The 16157-nt window shown below is 50.9% G+C and overlaps 1 protein-coding gene across 1 annotated transcript in view; it reads right to left on the bottom strand.

The window, feature by feature from the left end:
* Positions 1–3646: 3646 nt before the first annotated feature.
* The window catches only part of MVB12B (multivesicular body subunit 12B), a 228186-nt gene continuing 215675 nt past the window's right edge, over positions 3647–16157 (bottom strand). Inside the window, exon 10 of the mRNA XM_032257265.1 lies at positions 3647–3730. Coding sequence (XP_032113156.1) covers positions 3662–3730 — 69 coding nt within the window. The 3' untranslated portion in view covers positions 3647–3661. The remainder of the gene's footprint in view (positions 3731–16157) is intronic.

Here is a 16157-nt window from a genome sequence, read left to right as displayed (position 1 = left end):
AGGGGGGAAAGAAGCGTGAGGAGCGAGTCTCAGAGTCATTTCAAGGTCAGTACAATGCCTGAAAGGTTGGGCCTTGTAAAGTCAGTGGGACGGAGAAGACAAGAAGTGGACTTGAGTCCACGCCAGTCCGAGTCAGGGAGCCCACGGAGACGCCCGCAGTTCAGGGAAACGCCCCCCTGCGCGCATTTCTTCTCTGAGACAGGGCCTGCATCCCTGCACCTTTTATCTTCCCCTGCTGCCTGTGATTTATCCCCACATGAAGGGCTGGGGCGGCCTTGGAGGCAAAGGGCCCTTCTGATGGCCCATGAATCTTTCCTTTGCCGATCCTCCGGCCACTCTCTGCGCGGCCGGGCGGGCCTACCACTTCCTCTCTGCCAAGTGAGGATTAGGGAGTCATAAAACAAGGAAGTCAAAGCCCTGGCCGGGAGAGCGCACACATGGGCCTCAGCTGCAGGCCGGAGAGACGGGGGCTGCGGGACTTGAGCCTCAGAAGGAGACTCCTTCCTTGCGGGCCGATATCTCCAGGTCCCTGCTCCATGGGGGAACTTCCTGGCCAAGCCTGGGGTCAGAGCTGGTCAGGACCACTCCTAAGGAGAGAAGGGATCCCAGCGGAAGCCAGAAGTGGTCCCGGCCCACGCCAGGGGGAGAAGGGGTCCAGGCTGAAGGAGTGTGTGGGCGGGTGGCCCTCAGAAGAGGGGACTACATGCCATGTCATCCTCATTCCCCCTGGGGCTGCCATCCTGGGGCTTCTGGAGAGAACCCCTTGCCAAGGCCCAGGAAGTGGTGGGGCTGGGTGAATAGACAACAGTGAACAGATAACAAAGCGCTACACCAAAGGAAAATATTAAAACCATTGTATTTCAAAAATAGGTTATTTATTTCCTAAATGTTACCTATTTTTAAAATCCTACTATGAAAGCACGTGGTACAGAATTCAGAAGTGGCATAAAAGAAAATTTAAGGCTTTGAAGGGTCTGTCTTCCTCTCCCCCTCTCCTGTTGTCCACAGGCCCCGGCCCCCTCCCAGGAAGCAACCACTGATACCAGGGACTTAGAGATTTCCAGAGAGAGCCTACAGACTGCAAAGACCTGGTATTTCTTTTTTCTCTTCCATATAAGTAGTAGTATTTTGTGTATAATACCTGCACCTTACTTTTTTTTTGAGACAGAGTTTTGCTCTTGTAGCCCAGGCTGGAGTGCAATGGCGCGATCTCAGCTGCAGCCTCAGCCTCTGAGTAGCTGGGATTACAGGTGCCCATCACCATGCCCAGCGAATTTTTTGTACTTTTAGTAGAGACGGGGTTTCATCATGTTGGTCAGGCTGGTCTTGAACTCCTGACCTCAGGTGATCCACCCACCTTGGCCTCCCAAAGTGCTGAGATTACAGGCATGAGCCACCACACCTGGCTGGAGTCTCCCTTTTGTGGCCCAGGCTGGAGTGGAGTGGTGCCATCTCGGCTCACTGCAGCCTCTGTCTCCTGGATTCAAGTGATTCTCCTGCCTCAGCCTCCTGAGTAGCTGGGATTACAGGCATGAGCCACCACACCTGGCTAATTTTTGTATTTTTTTTTGTAGAGATGGGGTTTCACCTTGTTGGCCAAGCTGGTCTCTAACTCTTGACCTCAAGCGATCTGCCAACCTCAGCCTTGCAAAGTGCTGGGATTACAGATGTGAGCCACTGAGCCCAGCCTGCACCTTACCTCTTTATCTTAATATATCCTGGGAATTTTTCCATGTCAAAATGTGGAGAGCTGCCTCATTCTTTTAAAATTTTTATTTGTTGCTTTTTAGAGACAGGGTCTTGCTCTGTTGCCCAGGCTGGAGTGCAGTGGTGCCATCATAGCTCACTGCAGCCTCGACCTCCGAGGCTCAAGTGGTCCTCTCACTTCAGCCTCCCGATGTCTCATTCTTTTCAATGGCTGTATTGTGTGCCACCGCAGAGATGGAGTGTGCCAGTTGGCTATTGCTGGGTAACAAACAATTCCAAAACCTCGTGTTTTCAAACTAACCATGCATCGCATCTCATGTGTTTATGTGTTTGGCTGATCTTGGCTGGGCTCACACAGGCATCTGTGTCAGCTGGCAGGTTGGCTGGGGGACTGGCTGGTTTCGAGCAGCCTCAGCCGGGCACCTCGGCTCTCCTCCTTGTATCCCCCACATCCTCCATCAGGTTGCCTGGACACAGGCCCATGGTGAGATGGGCAAAACAAGCGATCCCAGCGCTACAGGGGCAAGTGGAGTTGGCTGGCAGTGCCCAAGCCTCACATCTGCTAACATCCTGTTGGTAAAAGAAAGCCACATGGTGAGGAAGACTCAGGGTGGGAGGGGACCACATGGTTACTAGGCAAGTGTGTGAAGCTATTAAATTCAGGCCATTAGAGTGACCTGTCTTTCATATGGAGCTTAATTCACCTAGACCCTTGCCACTGGAGGCAGGGGCAGCAAATGCCCAGGCTGCATGCTCCCTCCCGTCTGGGGAAGTAGCAGGCCTAGCACGGGTGAGGCCAGGTACAAGGGGTGGGTCCAGGGAAGGGCCTCTGCCGCAGGTGTAGCCACTCCACCCCTACCTGGAGCAAGTTACAGTCCAGGAACGTGCATAGTGCAGCCTGCCACCCCCAGGTACGAGGAGTGGCTGTCATGCCCCTGGAAGCAGATGGGGGCCAGAGCTAACGACTCACTGCCTCACTGCCCATGCCACGTCAAATGAACCCAGCTGGTTTCACAGCCCTGTAGTATCCCTGGACACCCCAGGGGAAAAAGGTCTCCCTCCCTCATTGCCCACTCTAAGTGGCAGTGCCCTGAGCTGGGCGCTGGAAGCCCAGACCAGTGGGAGAGACACAACCCAGGTATAGTCAAAAAGTTTCGGGGGATTGAATAGCCAGGCGTGGTGGTTCATGCCTGTAATCCCAGCACTTTGGGAGGCTGAGGTGGGTGGATCACTTGAGGTCGGGAGTTCAAGACCAGCCTGGTCAACATGGTTAAACCTCATCTCTACTAAAAATATTTTGAAAATTAGGCATAGTGGTGCATGCCTGTAATCCCAGCTACTCAGGAGGCTGAGGCAGGAGAATTGCTTGAACCCGGGAGGCAGAAGTTTTAGTGAGCCAAGAGCAGGCCACTGCATTCCAGTCTGGGTGACAGGAGTAAAACTGTTTCCAAAAAAAAAAGTTTTGAGAGATAGAAAAAGAAGAGTAACTAACCCTGCCATCCTAGATAGGCCCTGGAGAAGGCTTCCCACGAGGAGTGGGGAGGGGACAAGCACTCTGGGCTTTGAAGGATGAATAGGAGTTCATCAATAGGCCAAGGAAGAGAGGGGAGGGCATTCTAGAGAGTGGACACAGCCAGTGCAAGGAGTGGAGGCACAGGAAGGGTTCAAGGGGCAGCAAAGTGCAGGTGTCCTGAGGCTGGAATGAGCGCCGAGGAGAGATATGGTCAGCAGTTCTAGCAAAATATCTCCAACCTCAGCGGTATATATGTATGTGCAGACAAAATCAATGCCTCTTCAGGCTCAGGTGCAGTGGCGCTTCCCCAGGAGCCTTTCCTGATCCTAGCTGGGTCAGTGCCCCTGTCGAAGGCTCTCAAGTGAACCATGTGGCAGTTATACTTGGGGTTCAACATTGTCCATGTGCTCACCTGTTTAGTGTCCGTCTCTCTCATCAACGTCAGGCTCCAGAGGGTGGGGACCAGGTCAGTCTTGTCCACCACGGTTTCCCCAGCACCACACACAGGATCTGGCACAAGTAGGGGCTCGCTCAGTCTGTACTCAGTGAATCAATGAATGAATGAATGGGTGAACAGGGAAATGACAGAAAGAAATGAGTCCCAATAGATAATAATACTGCATTATGGGTGATTTCCATGTTCTTTTTTTTTGAGATGAAATCTTGCTCTGTCACCCAGGCTAAAGTGCAGTGGCACAATTTCGGCTCACTGCAACCTCTGCCTCCCAGATTCAAGCAATTCTCCTGCCTCAGCCTCTTGTGTAGCTGGGATTACTGGTGCCCACCACCACGCCTGGCTAATTTTTGTATTTTTAGTAGAGACAGGGTTTCATCATGTTGGCCAGGCTGGTCTTGAACTCCTGAAGCTCAAGTGCTCTCCCTGCCTCAGCCTCCCAAAGTGCTGGGATTATAGGTGTGAGCCACCTCACCTGGCCTCCATGTTCTTTTTATAACCTTCTGTCCTTTATATGTGTTTACCCTAATTATATTTTATAATTAAGTAAAAACCAAATCCACATTATTATTATTATTATTTTGAGACAGGGTCTTACTCTGTCATCCATGCTGGAGATCACAGCTTACTGCAGTCTTGACCTCCCAGGCTCCAGAAATCCTCCCACCTCAGCCTCCTGGGTAGCTGGGACTATAAATACAAACCACCATGCCCGGCTAATTTTTAAATTTTTTGTAGAGATGGAGGTTTGCCATGTTGCCCAGGCTGGTCTTGAACTCCTGGCGTCAAGCAATCCTCCCACCTTGGCCTTCAAAAGTGCTAGGATTACAGGCATGGTAACGGTGCTGGCTCCAAATCCACATTATTTTGATGAGAGAATGAGAGGTTGTTCTGGTGCCCAGTGGAGAAGAGACAGGAAAGAGAAGATCAGGAAAGGCGGTGAGGAGGCTGCTGGCATGGTGATGTAGGAGGGGGTTCCAGGGGGCTGCGAGGGCCAGAGCCTCAGTCTCTTCATCTGGAAAATGGAGCTAAGGGCCTGTCATGGCTTAAATTACAATGTTCATATAAAAAATGCAACCATTTATGGAAGCTCACTCCATGCCCTTCACTGCCTTATTTACTAATTCGCCCACCAACCGCCCCGATTCCCAGGTGAAGACCATTACCTCTATTTCCCAGCTAGGGAAACAGGCTGTGGTCCATTGAAATCCTAGCTCAGCCATATTCAAACGCTGTAACCGAGTCAGTTGTCCCTGAGCCTCAGTTTCCCTACATGTAAAATGAGGATGACAGCAATCACTACTTCATGGGGCTTTGTGGAGGTCGCAGGATTGTGGACCTGAAGCAGGGTGGGTCGGCGTATGTGAGCTGTGTCTCATCAGTACCAAGGAGCTGAGGCACTGTCCTGGGACCACACTGCCAAGTGGCTGAGCCAGGATCCCACCCAGCTTTTCCTGTCCGCAGAGCCGGGTTCTCTGGGCGGCAGGTGTCTCCTGGGGCATAGTGGGCTGGGCATGAGGGACCCTGCCCAGAGCTCCTCCCTGGCATTGCAGCAGGGGCAGGGGAGGTAAAGGGTCAGGGATGCTGGCCCTGTCGGGGGTTTCAGGGCCTGTGTGTCCAGTGTGGGAAGCGGTTTCCCAGCAGCTGCCCTGCCGCTAATGGGCCATCCTTCGTAGCAATCCACCGTGATAACAGACAGGTTTAATTAAAAAGAATGTGTGTCCTCCTTTGCAGGAAGGCTGCGGCCAGGATGTGGGGCCTGTGATGAAAACTTAGCTTCATAAAGCCTGTGCACAGGCGTGGGTGCTCAGAGCTGCCAAGTTTTCTGAAAGGAGCGCACCCCACCCCCTCCCATATCCATGTTATTTATCGAGTTAATTTTGTCCTCTGGCCGCAGCATGAACCAACTCTGAGCCCCTGAGCCCTGACCCTGCCTTGCCTCCTGCTCCCAGGCTGTGCCAGGCACAGGATTGCCTCCTGTGGGGACGAGAGAGGCAGGGAATGCCAGCTTTGAACCAGGAAAACCTGGGAGGGGGACTTGTCCCTGACTTTGTGATGTTGGACAAAGCCCTCTCAGAGCTTCTGTATCTGCATCCAGGAATGGGGCAGAGGCTGACGCCGCCTCCTGAGGCTAAGTGAGGCCCGAACGTGGTAAGGGGGAAAGGTGCCTGGTGCCTGGTGGGCACTTGGAGTGTGTTGGCTGTTGTTACCATCTGGGTGATCACCACTAGTGGTGGGACTGCTGGACGGAGCCCAGGGGGCCTTGGCGAGAGGGTGGCTGGAATGGGTGGGGAGGCCCAGGCTGGGACTCAAACTAGTAGACGAGGAGACTTTAAGAGTAGAATTAAGGCCGGGCATGGTGGCTCATGCCTGTAATCTGAGCACTTTGGGAGGCCAAACTGGATGGATCACCTGAGGTCAGTAGTTCAAGACCAGCCTGGCCAACATGACGAAACCCTGTCTCTATTAAAAATACAAAAATTAGCCAGACATGGTGGCAGGCACCTGTAATCCCAGCTACTCAGGAGACGGAGGCAGGAGAATCGCTTGAACTGGGGAAGTGGAGGTTGCAGTGAACTAAGATCGCACCACCACGCTCCAGCCTGGGTGACAGAGCGAGACTCTGTCTCAAAAAAAAAAAAAGAGGGGAATTAAGAGTGGAGACTTTGGAATCAGAAAGGCCTCAGTTCAAATCCTGGTTCTGCCTGTGGGGACCTGGCTGAGTGACGTTGCCCCTCTAGGGCTGTCTTCTCGTCTGTTGAGTGGGCGGTAGTAGCAGCTTTCCTGTCGGGTTGCAGCCTGAGGAATCCATCAACCGGGGCACAGCACCTGGCACCACGTGAGAGCTCAAAGGGCATGTGCTTGGGTGCTGTGGCTGCTGAGGTTGACTTTTAAGGCTGAGTGAAGGGTTCTGACTTTCTGGCCTGGCCCAGGGCAAAGTTTCCCTGGAGGCCGGAGGCCAGCACCCAGCAGGGCGGAAGGGACCTCCCACGTGTTGGCTCCCTGGGTACCCACCGCTGTCAGGCTGGGGATGGGGCAGCCGCCTGGTGGCCAGATTGGTGGCCTGATAGCAGGGACTTTGAGACAAAGCTATCAGAGGCGGTGACGGGATCCTGAATGGGCTTCTCCGTGCAGGCACGGAATCGCATTCGCTTGGATTTAATTAAAAAGACTCAAATCTTTCTGATAATCCTCCCAGCAACGGCTAGAGCAGGGCCTGAAGCCAGCTCCCTGGCAACGGCGCATCCTGCCGATAAAGAACTCTTGTGGGGTGGGGGCAGTGGGCCCCCTTGGCTGGCCCAACATCCGCTGCTATCAGCCCTGCCCATCGCTCAGCAAAAGAGGGACAGGGAGGCCAGAGAGGCAGCTGCTTCCCCCCCCACCCACCCCGAGCTCCCAACCCCTGCAGTGCGCGCTGGTGTGCTTCTTTGTTCATGGGTGTGGGCTCTCTGCCTGGCACCCACACCTCCCCCAGAGCAGCTGCCCACCTCCTGCCAATCGCTGTGCCCACCCTGTTCACCTACATGGAGGCTGGGCTGTCCAACTCTGGTGCCTGTGGAATGGGCAGATCTCTGGCTCTGCTCAGAGTCTGAATCTGATGAAAAGGGCACCGCCTGCAGTGCCACTCCCCCCACCTCCCAGACTGTGCCTAGGACGCTCCCTCCGCCTCGCCCCTCATTCCTGGATTTTGACTTGTCCTAAGCCCCAGCCCTAAGTGTTCCTCCCACCCACTCCCTTTTACATACGAATCCCCAGCCCAGGGCTGGGCAGACTGCAGGGATGAAGGGATGGCTGGTGACTAACTGGCAGAACAAATGAATGCAGACAAGCCAGGCTGATTCGAGACAGGGGCTCCTGTCCCACTTTTACATCATAGCAGGCGAGGAGTCTGGTCCTGGCCCTTGAACTTGGCCCTTCCCCTAACCCCCTGCATGAAGGTCTCAAAACCTCCCACCCTCTCAGCCTCCTCCTTGCCATGTCTGACTCCCATCAGGTAAGGGCTAAGCCCTGGTGACAGAAAGGCCAGAGGAAAGGGTGACATTGGCTGGGGAGGGGTAGCTGAAGGGCCCTGGGGTCTGCATGGCTTGCCCTGGACACTCCTTTGCAAACCCACAGCTCCCTGGAGCATGGCTGTCTGCCCCTGGCTCTCCCATCTCTACCAGACACTCCCTACCTGCCAGGTCCAGCCACCCATGTGAGAGGAGGGAGGGTGCCCTGCAGTGGGCATGGCCAGAGAACAGTCCAGGAGGGCATGGTTGGTCCCTCTTGGACGTGACCCTACATCGGCACACGCATCCCTAGGGTGGCTTTGGCATCTGGTTTCTCCTGAGACCCCCGTGCCCACCCCTGCTGAATGTGGGGGACAGTGAAGGGAAGATCGAGCGAGAGGGCAAAGGGATCGGTGGCGCAGAGCTGAGCTGGTGCCTGAGGGAGGCGGCCCCATTCAAGGCCTGGTCTCTGCCGAAGTCTGGCTCCTGAGCTGTGTGGCAGGCCAGTGACTCACCTTGTCTGTGCCTCAGTTTCCCCACCTGCACATTAGAGGCTTCTGGCCCAGGGAAGGGCTGGGTTCCGTGCCAGCTCATCACCCCTGCCCCACTCGCCAGCCCACTGTGTGTTCACATCCTAGAAGTACCTCTACTCAGCACATCTGTCCTCCTGGCTGCTGGAGGGTCGATTACCATCACAGCCTAATAGAAGGAAACAGAAGCTCAGGCTTCAGCTCCCCTGGACCGGACAGCAAGGCCTGGGCCGAGTCTCTCCCCTCTGACTTCTTCTCCAGCACCCACCTCACCCTAGAACATATTGCAATAGATTTTAAATTGAATTACTTAAAATATGTAACTAGTTACTTCTAGACAGACCCAGATGGCCCCTACCTCTAGACAAGACCCAGGTACACCTTAGAAGTGGGGACAGAGCCCTGGGGGGACAGCAAGGGCCAGGAATGAGGGGAGGGTGGCTGGTGACAGGCTGCCGGTGGGCCCTGGGATGAGGTGAAGGGTGGATTTCTGTTTGGAGCCCTAAGATGCCATGGAGATTCTCACCTGAAGACCCTGGCCACCTTGGTGAGGGGAGGGGGCTGGTTCTGAGTGGGGAGGGATGAGGGCAGAGGAGGGGCTGAGGGGAGGATGGGAGGGCCCTGGTGAGATCTCCTTTCTGCATGGCTCAGCTATGGGGGGCATGGCACAAGAGGGCAGGCAGCAAGATTCTGCCACAGGGACCAGGAACAGGGAAACCGAGGCACACAGGACTCAGCAGCTGCCCCACCCGGCCCTAGACCATCCTCCTTTCCATTCAGTTCTGTCTCCCACCAAGCTCCGAGGATCCTTCCTCCATATCCAGGGCTCAGTGCCAGGGGCTGCTCTGTTCCAGACCATTCCCACCCTCCCAGCCCAACAGGCTCCCAGGGAAGGCCTCCAGGGCAAGAGCCAGGAGAGAGGACCTCGAGTGGGTTTCAGCGACTGCAAACTACTGCCATAGCTACTGCGTATTATTGCTATAATTATACAAGATGACCAAGGGGAGGGAGGAGGGGAGGGAGGAGGAAGGGAGGGGTGAGAAGGGTGCCCCTGTGCACTGACCACTCTCTCAGAGCCAGCACAGGCTGGGCATTTCCATGGAGATTCCTGCTTAACTCACCACAACCCAGTGATGCGGACACCACCTGATACGGTTTGGCTGTGCCCCACCCAAATCTCATCTTAAATTCCCACATCTTGGGAGGGACCGGGTGGGAGGTAATTGAATCACGGGAGCAGGTCTTTCCTGTGCTGTTCTTGTGATAGTGAGTAAGTCTCACGAGACCTGAGGGTTTTATAAAGGGGAGTTTCCCTGCACAAGCTCTCTCTCTTTGCCTGCTGCCATCCATGTAAGACATGACTTGCTCCTCCATGCTTCCCACCATGATTGTGAAGGCTCCCTGGCCATGTGGAACTATTAAAGTCCATTAAAACTCTCTCTTTTGTAAATTGCCTGGTTTCAGATATGTCTTTATCATAGTAGCATGAGAAAGGACTAATACCCCATCCCTGTCCCTGCTTCACAGAGGAGGAAACTGAGGTGCAGAGGTTGGGGGTTCGCCTGAGGGCACACAGCAGAGGCCAGGCCTTGGAGGGGGACACAGTCTCACTCAGGACACAGGCTCAGCTCTGCTCCACCATGTCCCTCTACCCTTTTGCCCAATCCTCCCTTTACTCTCACCCCACGTTCAGCTGGGGCAGGCACTGGAGCCTCAGGAGGAATCAGATGCCAAACTCACCTCAGGGATGCCTGTGCTGGTGTAGGGTCACGTCTGAGGGGGACCAGCCATGCCCCCCTGGACTGTTCTCTGGCCGTGCCCACTGCAGGGCACCCTCCCACCTCCCACATGGATGGCTAAGCCTGGGGGCAGGGGGTGTGTCTGGTAGAGATGGGAGAACCAGGGGCAAACAGCCATGCTCCAGGGACCTCCGGGCTTACAAAGAGCCCGGTCCAGGATGAGCCATGTAGACCCCAGGCCCTTCAGCCACCCCTCCTCTGGGGAGGGGAGTGTCAAAGGAAATGTCACTCTTTCCTCTCGCCTTCCTGTTACCAGGACATCCTAGGCTCCGCCCTCCCCTGCTGGGAGTGAGGCGTGGTGAGGAGGATGCCAAGAGGTTGGGAGGTTTTGAGACCCTTCATGTTGGGGGTCAGGGGAAGGGCAAGGGAGGGAGGCCCGAGTTTAAGGCCTAGGACCAAGCCAGGACCCCTCCTCTCCAGATTCCAAGATGAGGCTCCTGGGTGAGCTGAGGCTCTGGGCAGATTTGGAAGCCTCCAGCCATGACCTTCTTAGGGGAGCAGAGAGGACGCGCATTATTCTAATGGGTGCAGTACGATGTCTTCTTAATGTGTAAGAATCTTTTGAGAGCCAGCAGTTGCAGGGTGTGAGGGTGTGGTCAGGGTAGCACCAGCCTCCCTGGGCATCAGGAACCACCTCTGCAAGGGGGATGGTTCTAGAGTGTTCCCCTCAAGCATCCTGTCCCCAGAACCGACCTGGAGCACTAGCCGCAGCTTTAGGGCCACAGGAGATCAGCCGAGAATAGAGCTGGGAGGGTGATGGGAGTCCAGGCAGGGTGAGGAGTTGATCCAGAGACCCCACGATTTGGGGTGCAGGGCGGTTCCAGACCCCCTTGTTTATGGGGGTGTGAGTGTGTCTCTGAAGACACACCCGGGGTGGGTGTCCATGGGTAGGAACCTGTCAGGAGGCAAAGTGGGGAGGGTGCCCCAGACCGAGGAGCTGCCGTGCCACGGTGCAAGGGGCCAGGCCTGTTCCAGGAAGAGTGAGAACCTTAGTTGGGTGGGCATCGGGTTCAAGGGGGATGGGGGAAATATGACTTTGGATCTTCAGATCACAGTGCCCACGGCCACCTCCAGAGAGTTAGCCAGCCTGGGCTGGGGCCTGTCAATGAGTGTTTTTCATAAGCTTCCAGGTGATTCTGCCCTTGTTCAGAATGGACAAGAGAATGGTGGGGAAGGACTCGAGAAGGGGCCTTCAGTGGGGGCATGTTCTGAGCAGACTGTGGCCCCCCAACCTCCGCAATATCACCAGAATCACCAGACCCTCAACCTCGCTGCCTGTTAACCAGTCCTTAGTCATTCATTCCATAGAGAAGTCATTTTTTTTTTTTAATAATGGAAACAGAAAAGACACCCAGTATCTTTTTTGGAGGAGCAGGGGGACAGAATCTTGCTCTGTCACCCAGGCTGGAGAGGGCAGTGGTGCCCTCTTGGCTCACTGCAACCTCCGCCTCCTGGGTTCAAACAATTCTCCTGCCTCAGGCTTCCAAGCAGCTAGGATTACAGGCATGTGCCACCACGCCCAACTAATTATTGTATTTTTAGTAGAGATAGGGTTTCACAATGTTGGTCAGGCTGGTCTTGAACTCCTGACGTCAGGTGATCCACCCACCTCAGCCTCCCCAAAGTGCTAGGATTATAGGGGTGAGCCACCATGCCTGACCCACGATATCTATTTATTAGGGAAACTTTAGGGAAAAAACAACAAATAGAAGAATATAAAAACCATTCATAATCTTCTCACCTAGGACCAGCACCATTTAAGATATGAATGTATATACTACAGAAATATGCACTTAAATGTATTCCACAAATATTTATTAAGCCCCAAATTGGTATGCAAGAGTGGAATGGAGCAATGGATAAGCTAGGTACAGGTGAGAAATATACGCATACACAAAGACATGTACATGCATATTTATTTCTATTTTATTTCAGTTTTTTGAGATGGAGTCTCCATCTATCACCCAGGCTGAAGTGCAGTGGCACGATCTCAGCTCACTGCAACCTCCACCTCTCGGATTCAAGTGATTTTCCTGCCTCAGATCCCGAGTAGCTGGGACTACAGGCACCCACCATCATGCCCAGCTAATTTTTGTATGTTTAGTAGAGATGGGTTTCGCCATGTTGGCCAGGCTGGTCATCTCAAACTCCTGACCTCAGGTGATCTGCCCACCTGGACCTCCCAAAGTGCTAGGATTATGAGCCACTGCGCCTGGTCTATTTTTTTTTTTTTTTGAAAAGATGGTATCATATTATTTGCATCATTTAGTTAACTATTTTTGACAGGTCTCCAATGTGAAAATAAATGCACATCTATAGCATAACTTTTTCCTTTTAATATTTTTAAATAAAAAATAATACAAGCACAATATAAAGCCTTAAAAACACAAAAAGCTGTATCCTCCACAATCTACTGTTAACATTTTTGGCATGTTTCCAGAATTTTTATGCACATAAATGTTTACGTGTATATTTCACAGCTTCAAACACACTATACTATAGTCTGGAGATCTCTCAGGTCAGCACTCAGAGATTCTTCTCCCTCATTCTTTTCCATACTGTTTAGAACGGTGTGCAACAATTTAACCATTTCCTTAAATGTTTAGCTTGTATCCAATCCTTTACCTATTTATAAACAGTGCTTCATTGAATTCTCTTGTGCATGTATCTTATTCCTCCATGACACATTCCTAGAGGTGGAAATGCTGAGTCAGAGGGTCTGAGTATTTTAAGAGCTGTTCATGTATGACGTCTCTTCCAGGAGGCTGCACCAATTTACTCCACTGCCAGCAGTGCATGAGAGTGCCTCTTTTCCCACAAACTCACCAGCACTGGGTGTTAGCATTTTTTAGAAATCTTGATCAGTCTGATAAGCAAAACATGCTATCTTCGTGTATTAATTTGCCTTTCTTTGATTATTTGTCAGGTTGGGTGTCTTTTCTTACACATATGTTTTTTTTTTTTGTTTTTTTTTTTTTTTGAGACAGAGTCTTGCTCTGTCACCCAGGCTGGAGTGCAGTGGCATGATCTCAGCTCACTGCAACCTCTGCCTCCCAAGTTCAAGCCATTCTCCTGACTCAGCCTCCCAAGTAGCTGGGAGTACAGGCATGTGCCACCACCTCCGGCTAATTATTTTACTTATTTTTTGTCTGTTTGTTTGAGACAGAGTTTCACTCTTGTTGCCCAGGCTGGAGTGCGACGGCCGATCTCAGCTCACCAAAACTTCTGCCTCCCAGATTCAAGCGATTCTCCTGCCTCAGCCTCCCAAGTAGCTGGGATTATAGGCATGTGCCACCACACCTGGCTAATTTTTTGCATTTTTAGTAGAGACGGGGGTCTCTCCATGTGGGTCAAGCTGGTCTCAAACTTGCAACCTCAGGTGGTCCCCCGCCTCAGCCTCCCATAGTGTTGAGATTACAGGCGTGAGCCACTGTGCCTGGCTCAATTTTTGTATTTTTAGTAGAGACGTTTTCACCATGTTGGCCAGGCTGGTCTCGAACTCCTGACCCCAAGTGATCCTCCTGCCTTCGCCTCCCAAAGTGCTGGGATTACAGGCATGAGCCACCGTGCCTGGCCACATATGAATCATTTTTACTTCTTCTTTTGTGAACTGCCTCTGTCAAATTAGTACTAAATTTTAGATTTGTAAGAGATATCTATATGTAAATACAATCACTTTTTTCTGCCATATTATCTAGCAAATACCTTTCCTCTCCCCAATTTAGAATTTATCTCTTCTAGTTTGTTTATTGTAATACTTCGATATAGCAAATATGTAATAGTTGTATGTAAAAATAATAAAAATGTTATTTAATATTTATAATTTAATAATGTAAACATAGCAATTAAAACTTTTTTCTTTTGTTTTTGGAGTCATATTTAGAAAGATCTTACCCACACTCAATATTGTATAAGTAGTCGCCAATATTTTCTTCTGGTAATTAAAAAAATGTCCTCCTAAAACTTACATCTTTAATCTATCTGGAATTTATTTCCACATAAGGTAGGGATTTAACTTTATTTTTTCCCAGTGCTTCCCCTGATGTTTCCACATTATTTATTAAACCTTCTATTATTTCCCTATTGAACTGAAATATATCGTTTACTGCACTAAACTTCCATTGTCTTTGGGTCTATCTTATTGACACATTTGTCTCTTTCTCTATCAGTATCTTCTTGATTTAATTTCTATAGCTTTATAATATGTTTTGTTATCTTATAGGCAAACTTCCTATTAATCCTTCCTTTCCAGAAATTCCTGGTAATTCTAATATATTTGTATTTTCAGGTGAACTTTAGAATTATTTAAGTTGATAATTAAAATTCCACTGATATTTTGTTTGAACTGGTGTGAAATTTGCACATTACTTTGGAGAAGATTGACATTTTAATAGTAACCAATCTTCTCATTCTAGAAAAATACTCAGGTTTAGAAAACTTCTCCCCAGCTATTTAAAAGTTTTTCTGTATATCTCAGTAAAGTTTTTTAGTTTTAGTCTTATAGGTCCTGTATATTTCTGGTTATGTTTCTTTCTAGGCATTTAGTTCCTTTTTTTTTTTTTTTTTTTTAAGGATGGGGTCTCCCTTTGTTGCCCAGGCTGGTCTTGAACTCCTGGGTCAAGCTATCCACCTCAGCTTCCCAAAGTGCTGGGATTACATGTGCAAGCCACTGTGCCTGGCCCACTTAATACTTTTTAATGGCCTTTATAAATGGGATTTTCTGTATTGTATTTTCTAATTGCTTGCTGTTAAAATGTAGAAAACTTACTTATTTCTGCTTTTCTAACTGCTACCCATTTTGCCAAACCCCTTTTTTAGTCTTAATAATTTCTAATATGATTATTTTGGATTTTACAGGCAAATGACATCTTCATCTGAAAGTAATGATGCTTATTTTTCCAATATTGTACTTCCTAGTAGGTCACTGGTGTGTCATGAGTATCTGAGCTGGTGGGTTACAGTCTGTGGTCCTGGAACCAGCAAAGCCTCCTGTGTGGCCGAGGACCACTGTCTACACCCAGGGTAGCCATAACCAGCAGAGGACAGCAGCTCCCCCTTAGCCACAGTTTCACTTTCTGTGGTTTCAGTTACCCATGGCCATCTGCGGTCCAAAAATAGTAAATGGAAAATTCCAGAAATAAACAATTCCTTCGTTTTACTTATTTATTTATTTTTTGAGACTGAGTCTCACTCTGTTGCCCAGGCTGGAGTGCAGTGGCACGATCTCGGCTCACTGCAACCTCTGTCTCCCAGGATCAAGCAATTCTCTTGCCTCAGCCTCCTGAGTAGCTGGATTACAGGTGTGCCCCACCATGCCAGGCTAATTTTTATATTTTTGGTAGAGACAGGGTTTCATCATATTGGCCAGGCTGGTCTTGAACTCCTGGTCTCAGGTGATCTGTCTGCCTTGGCCTCCCAAAGTGCTGGGATTACAGCTGTGAGCCACCATACCCGGCCAAATTCCTAAGTTTTAAATTTCGCAATGTTCTGAGTTGCATAATGAAACTTTGTGCCATTCTGCTGTGTTCCCCCGGGGATGTGAATTATCTCTTGGTCCAGCAGATCCACACAGCCTCTACGACCTGCCTCCACTACCTGCCTCCACTACCTGGCCGCTAGTCACTCAGTAGCTTTCTCAGTTATCCATCAGATGAACATAGTGGTTTCACAATGCTTGTGTTCAAGTCACACTTATTTTACTTAATAATGGCCCCCAAGTGCAAGTGTACTGTGCTTGACTTGTAAATTAAACTTTATCAGAAGTATGTATGTACAGGAAAAAAAATAGTACAAACAGGGTTTGGAACTATCTGAGGTTTCAGGCACCCACTGGAGGGCTTGGACTTTACCCTTCAAGGATAAGGGGGGACCGCAGTACGTAAATGTGTTTTTGTCATGAAGACAAAGGGAGGAGGACAGTGGGGCAGCATGTCACGCGGGCAACACTGTGTCACGCAGGCAACACTGTCACGCAGGCAACACTGTGTCACGCAGGCAACACTGTCACGCAGGCAACACTGTGTCACGCAGGCAACACTGTGTCACGCAGGCAACACTGTGTCACGCAGGCAACCCAGTCACGCAGGCAACACTGTGTCACGCAGGCAACACTGTCACTCAGGCAACACTGTGTCACGCAGGCATCACTGTGTCACGCAGGCAACA

The sequence above is a fragment of the Sapajus apella genome, unplaced genomic scaffold (genome assembly GCF_009761245.1).
Source record: "Sapajus apella isolate SASKATOON/1434 unplaced genomic scaffold, GSC_monkey_1.0 scaffold97, whole genome shotgun sequence".
NCBI classification, from domain to species: Eukaryota; Metazoa; Chordata; class Mammalia; order Primates; family Cebidae; genus Sapajus; species Sapajus apella.
The sequence above is the reverse complement of the archived record's forward strand: the minus strand, read 5'-3'. Positions and strand labels throughout refer to the sequence as shown.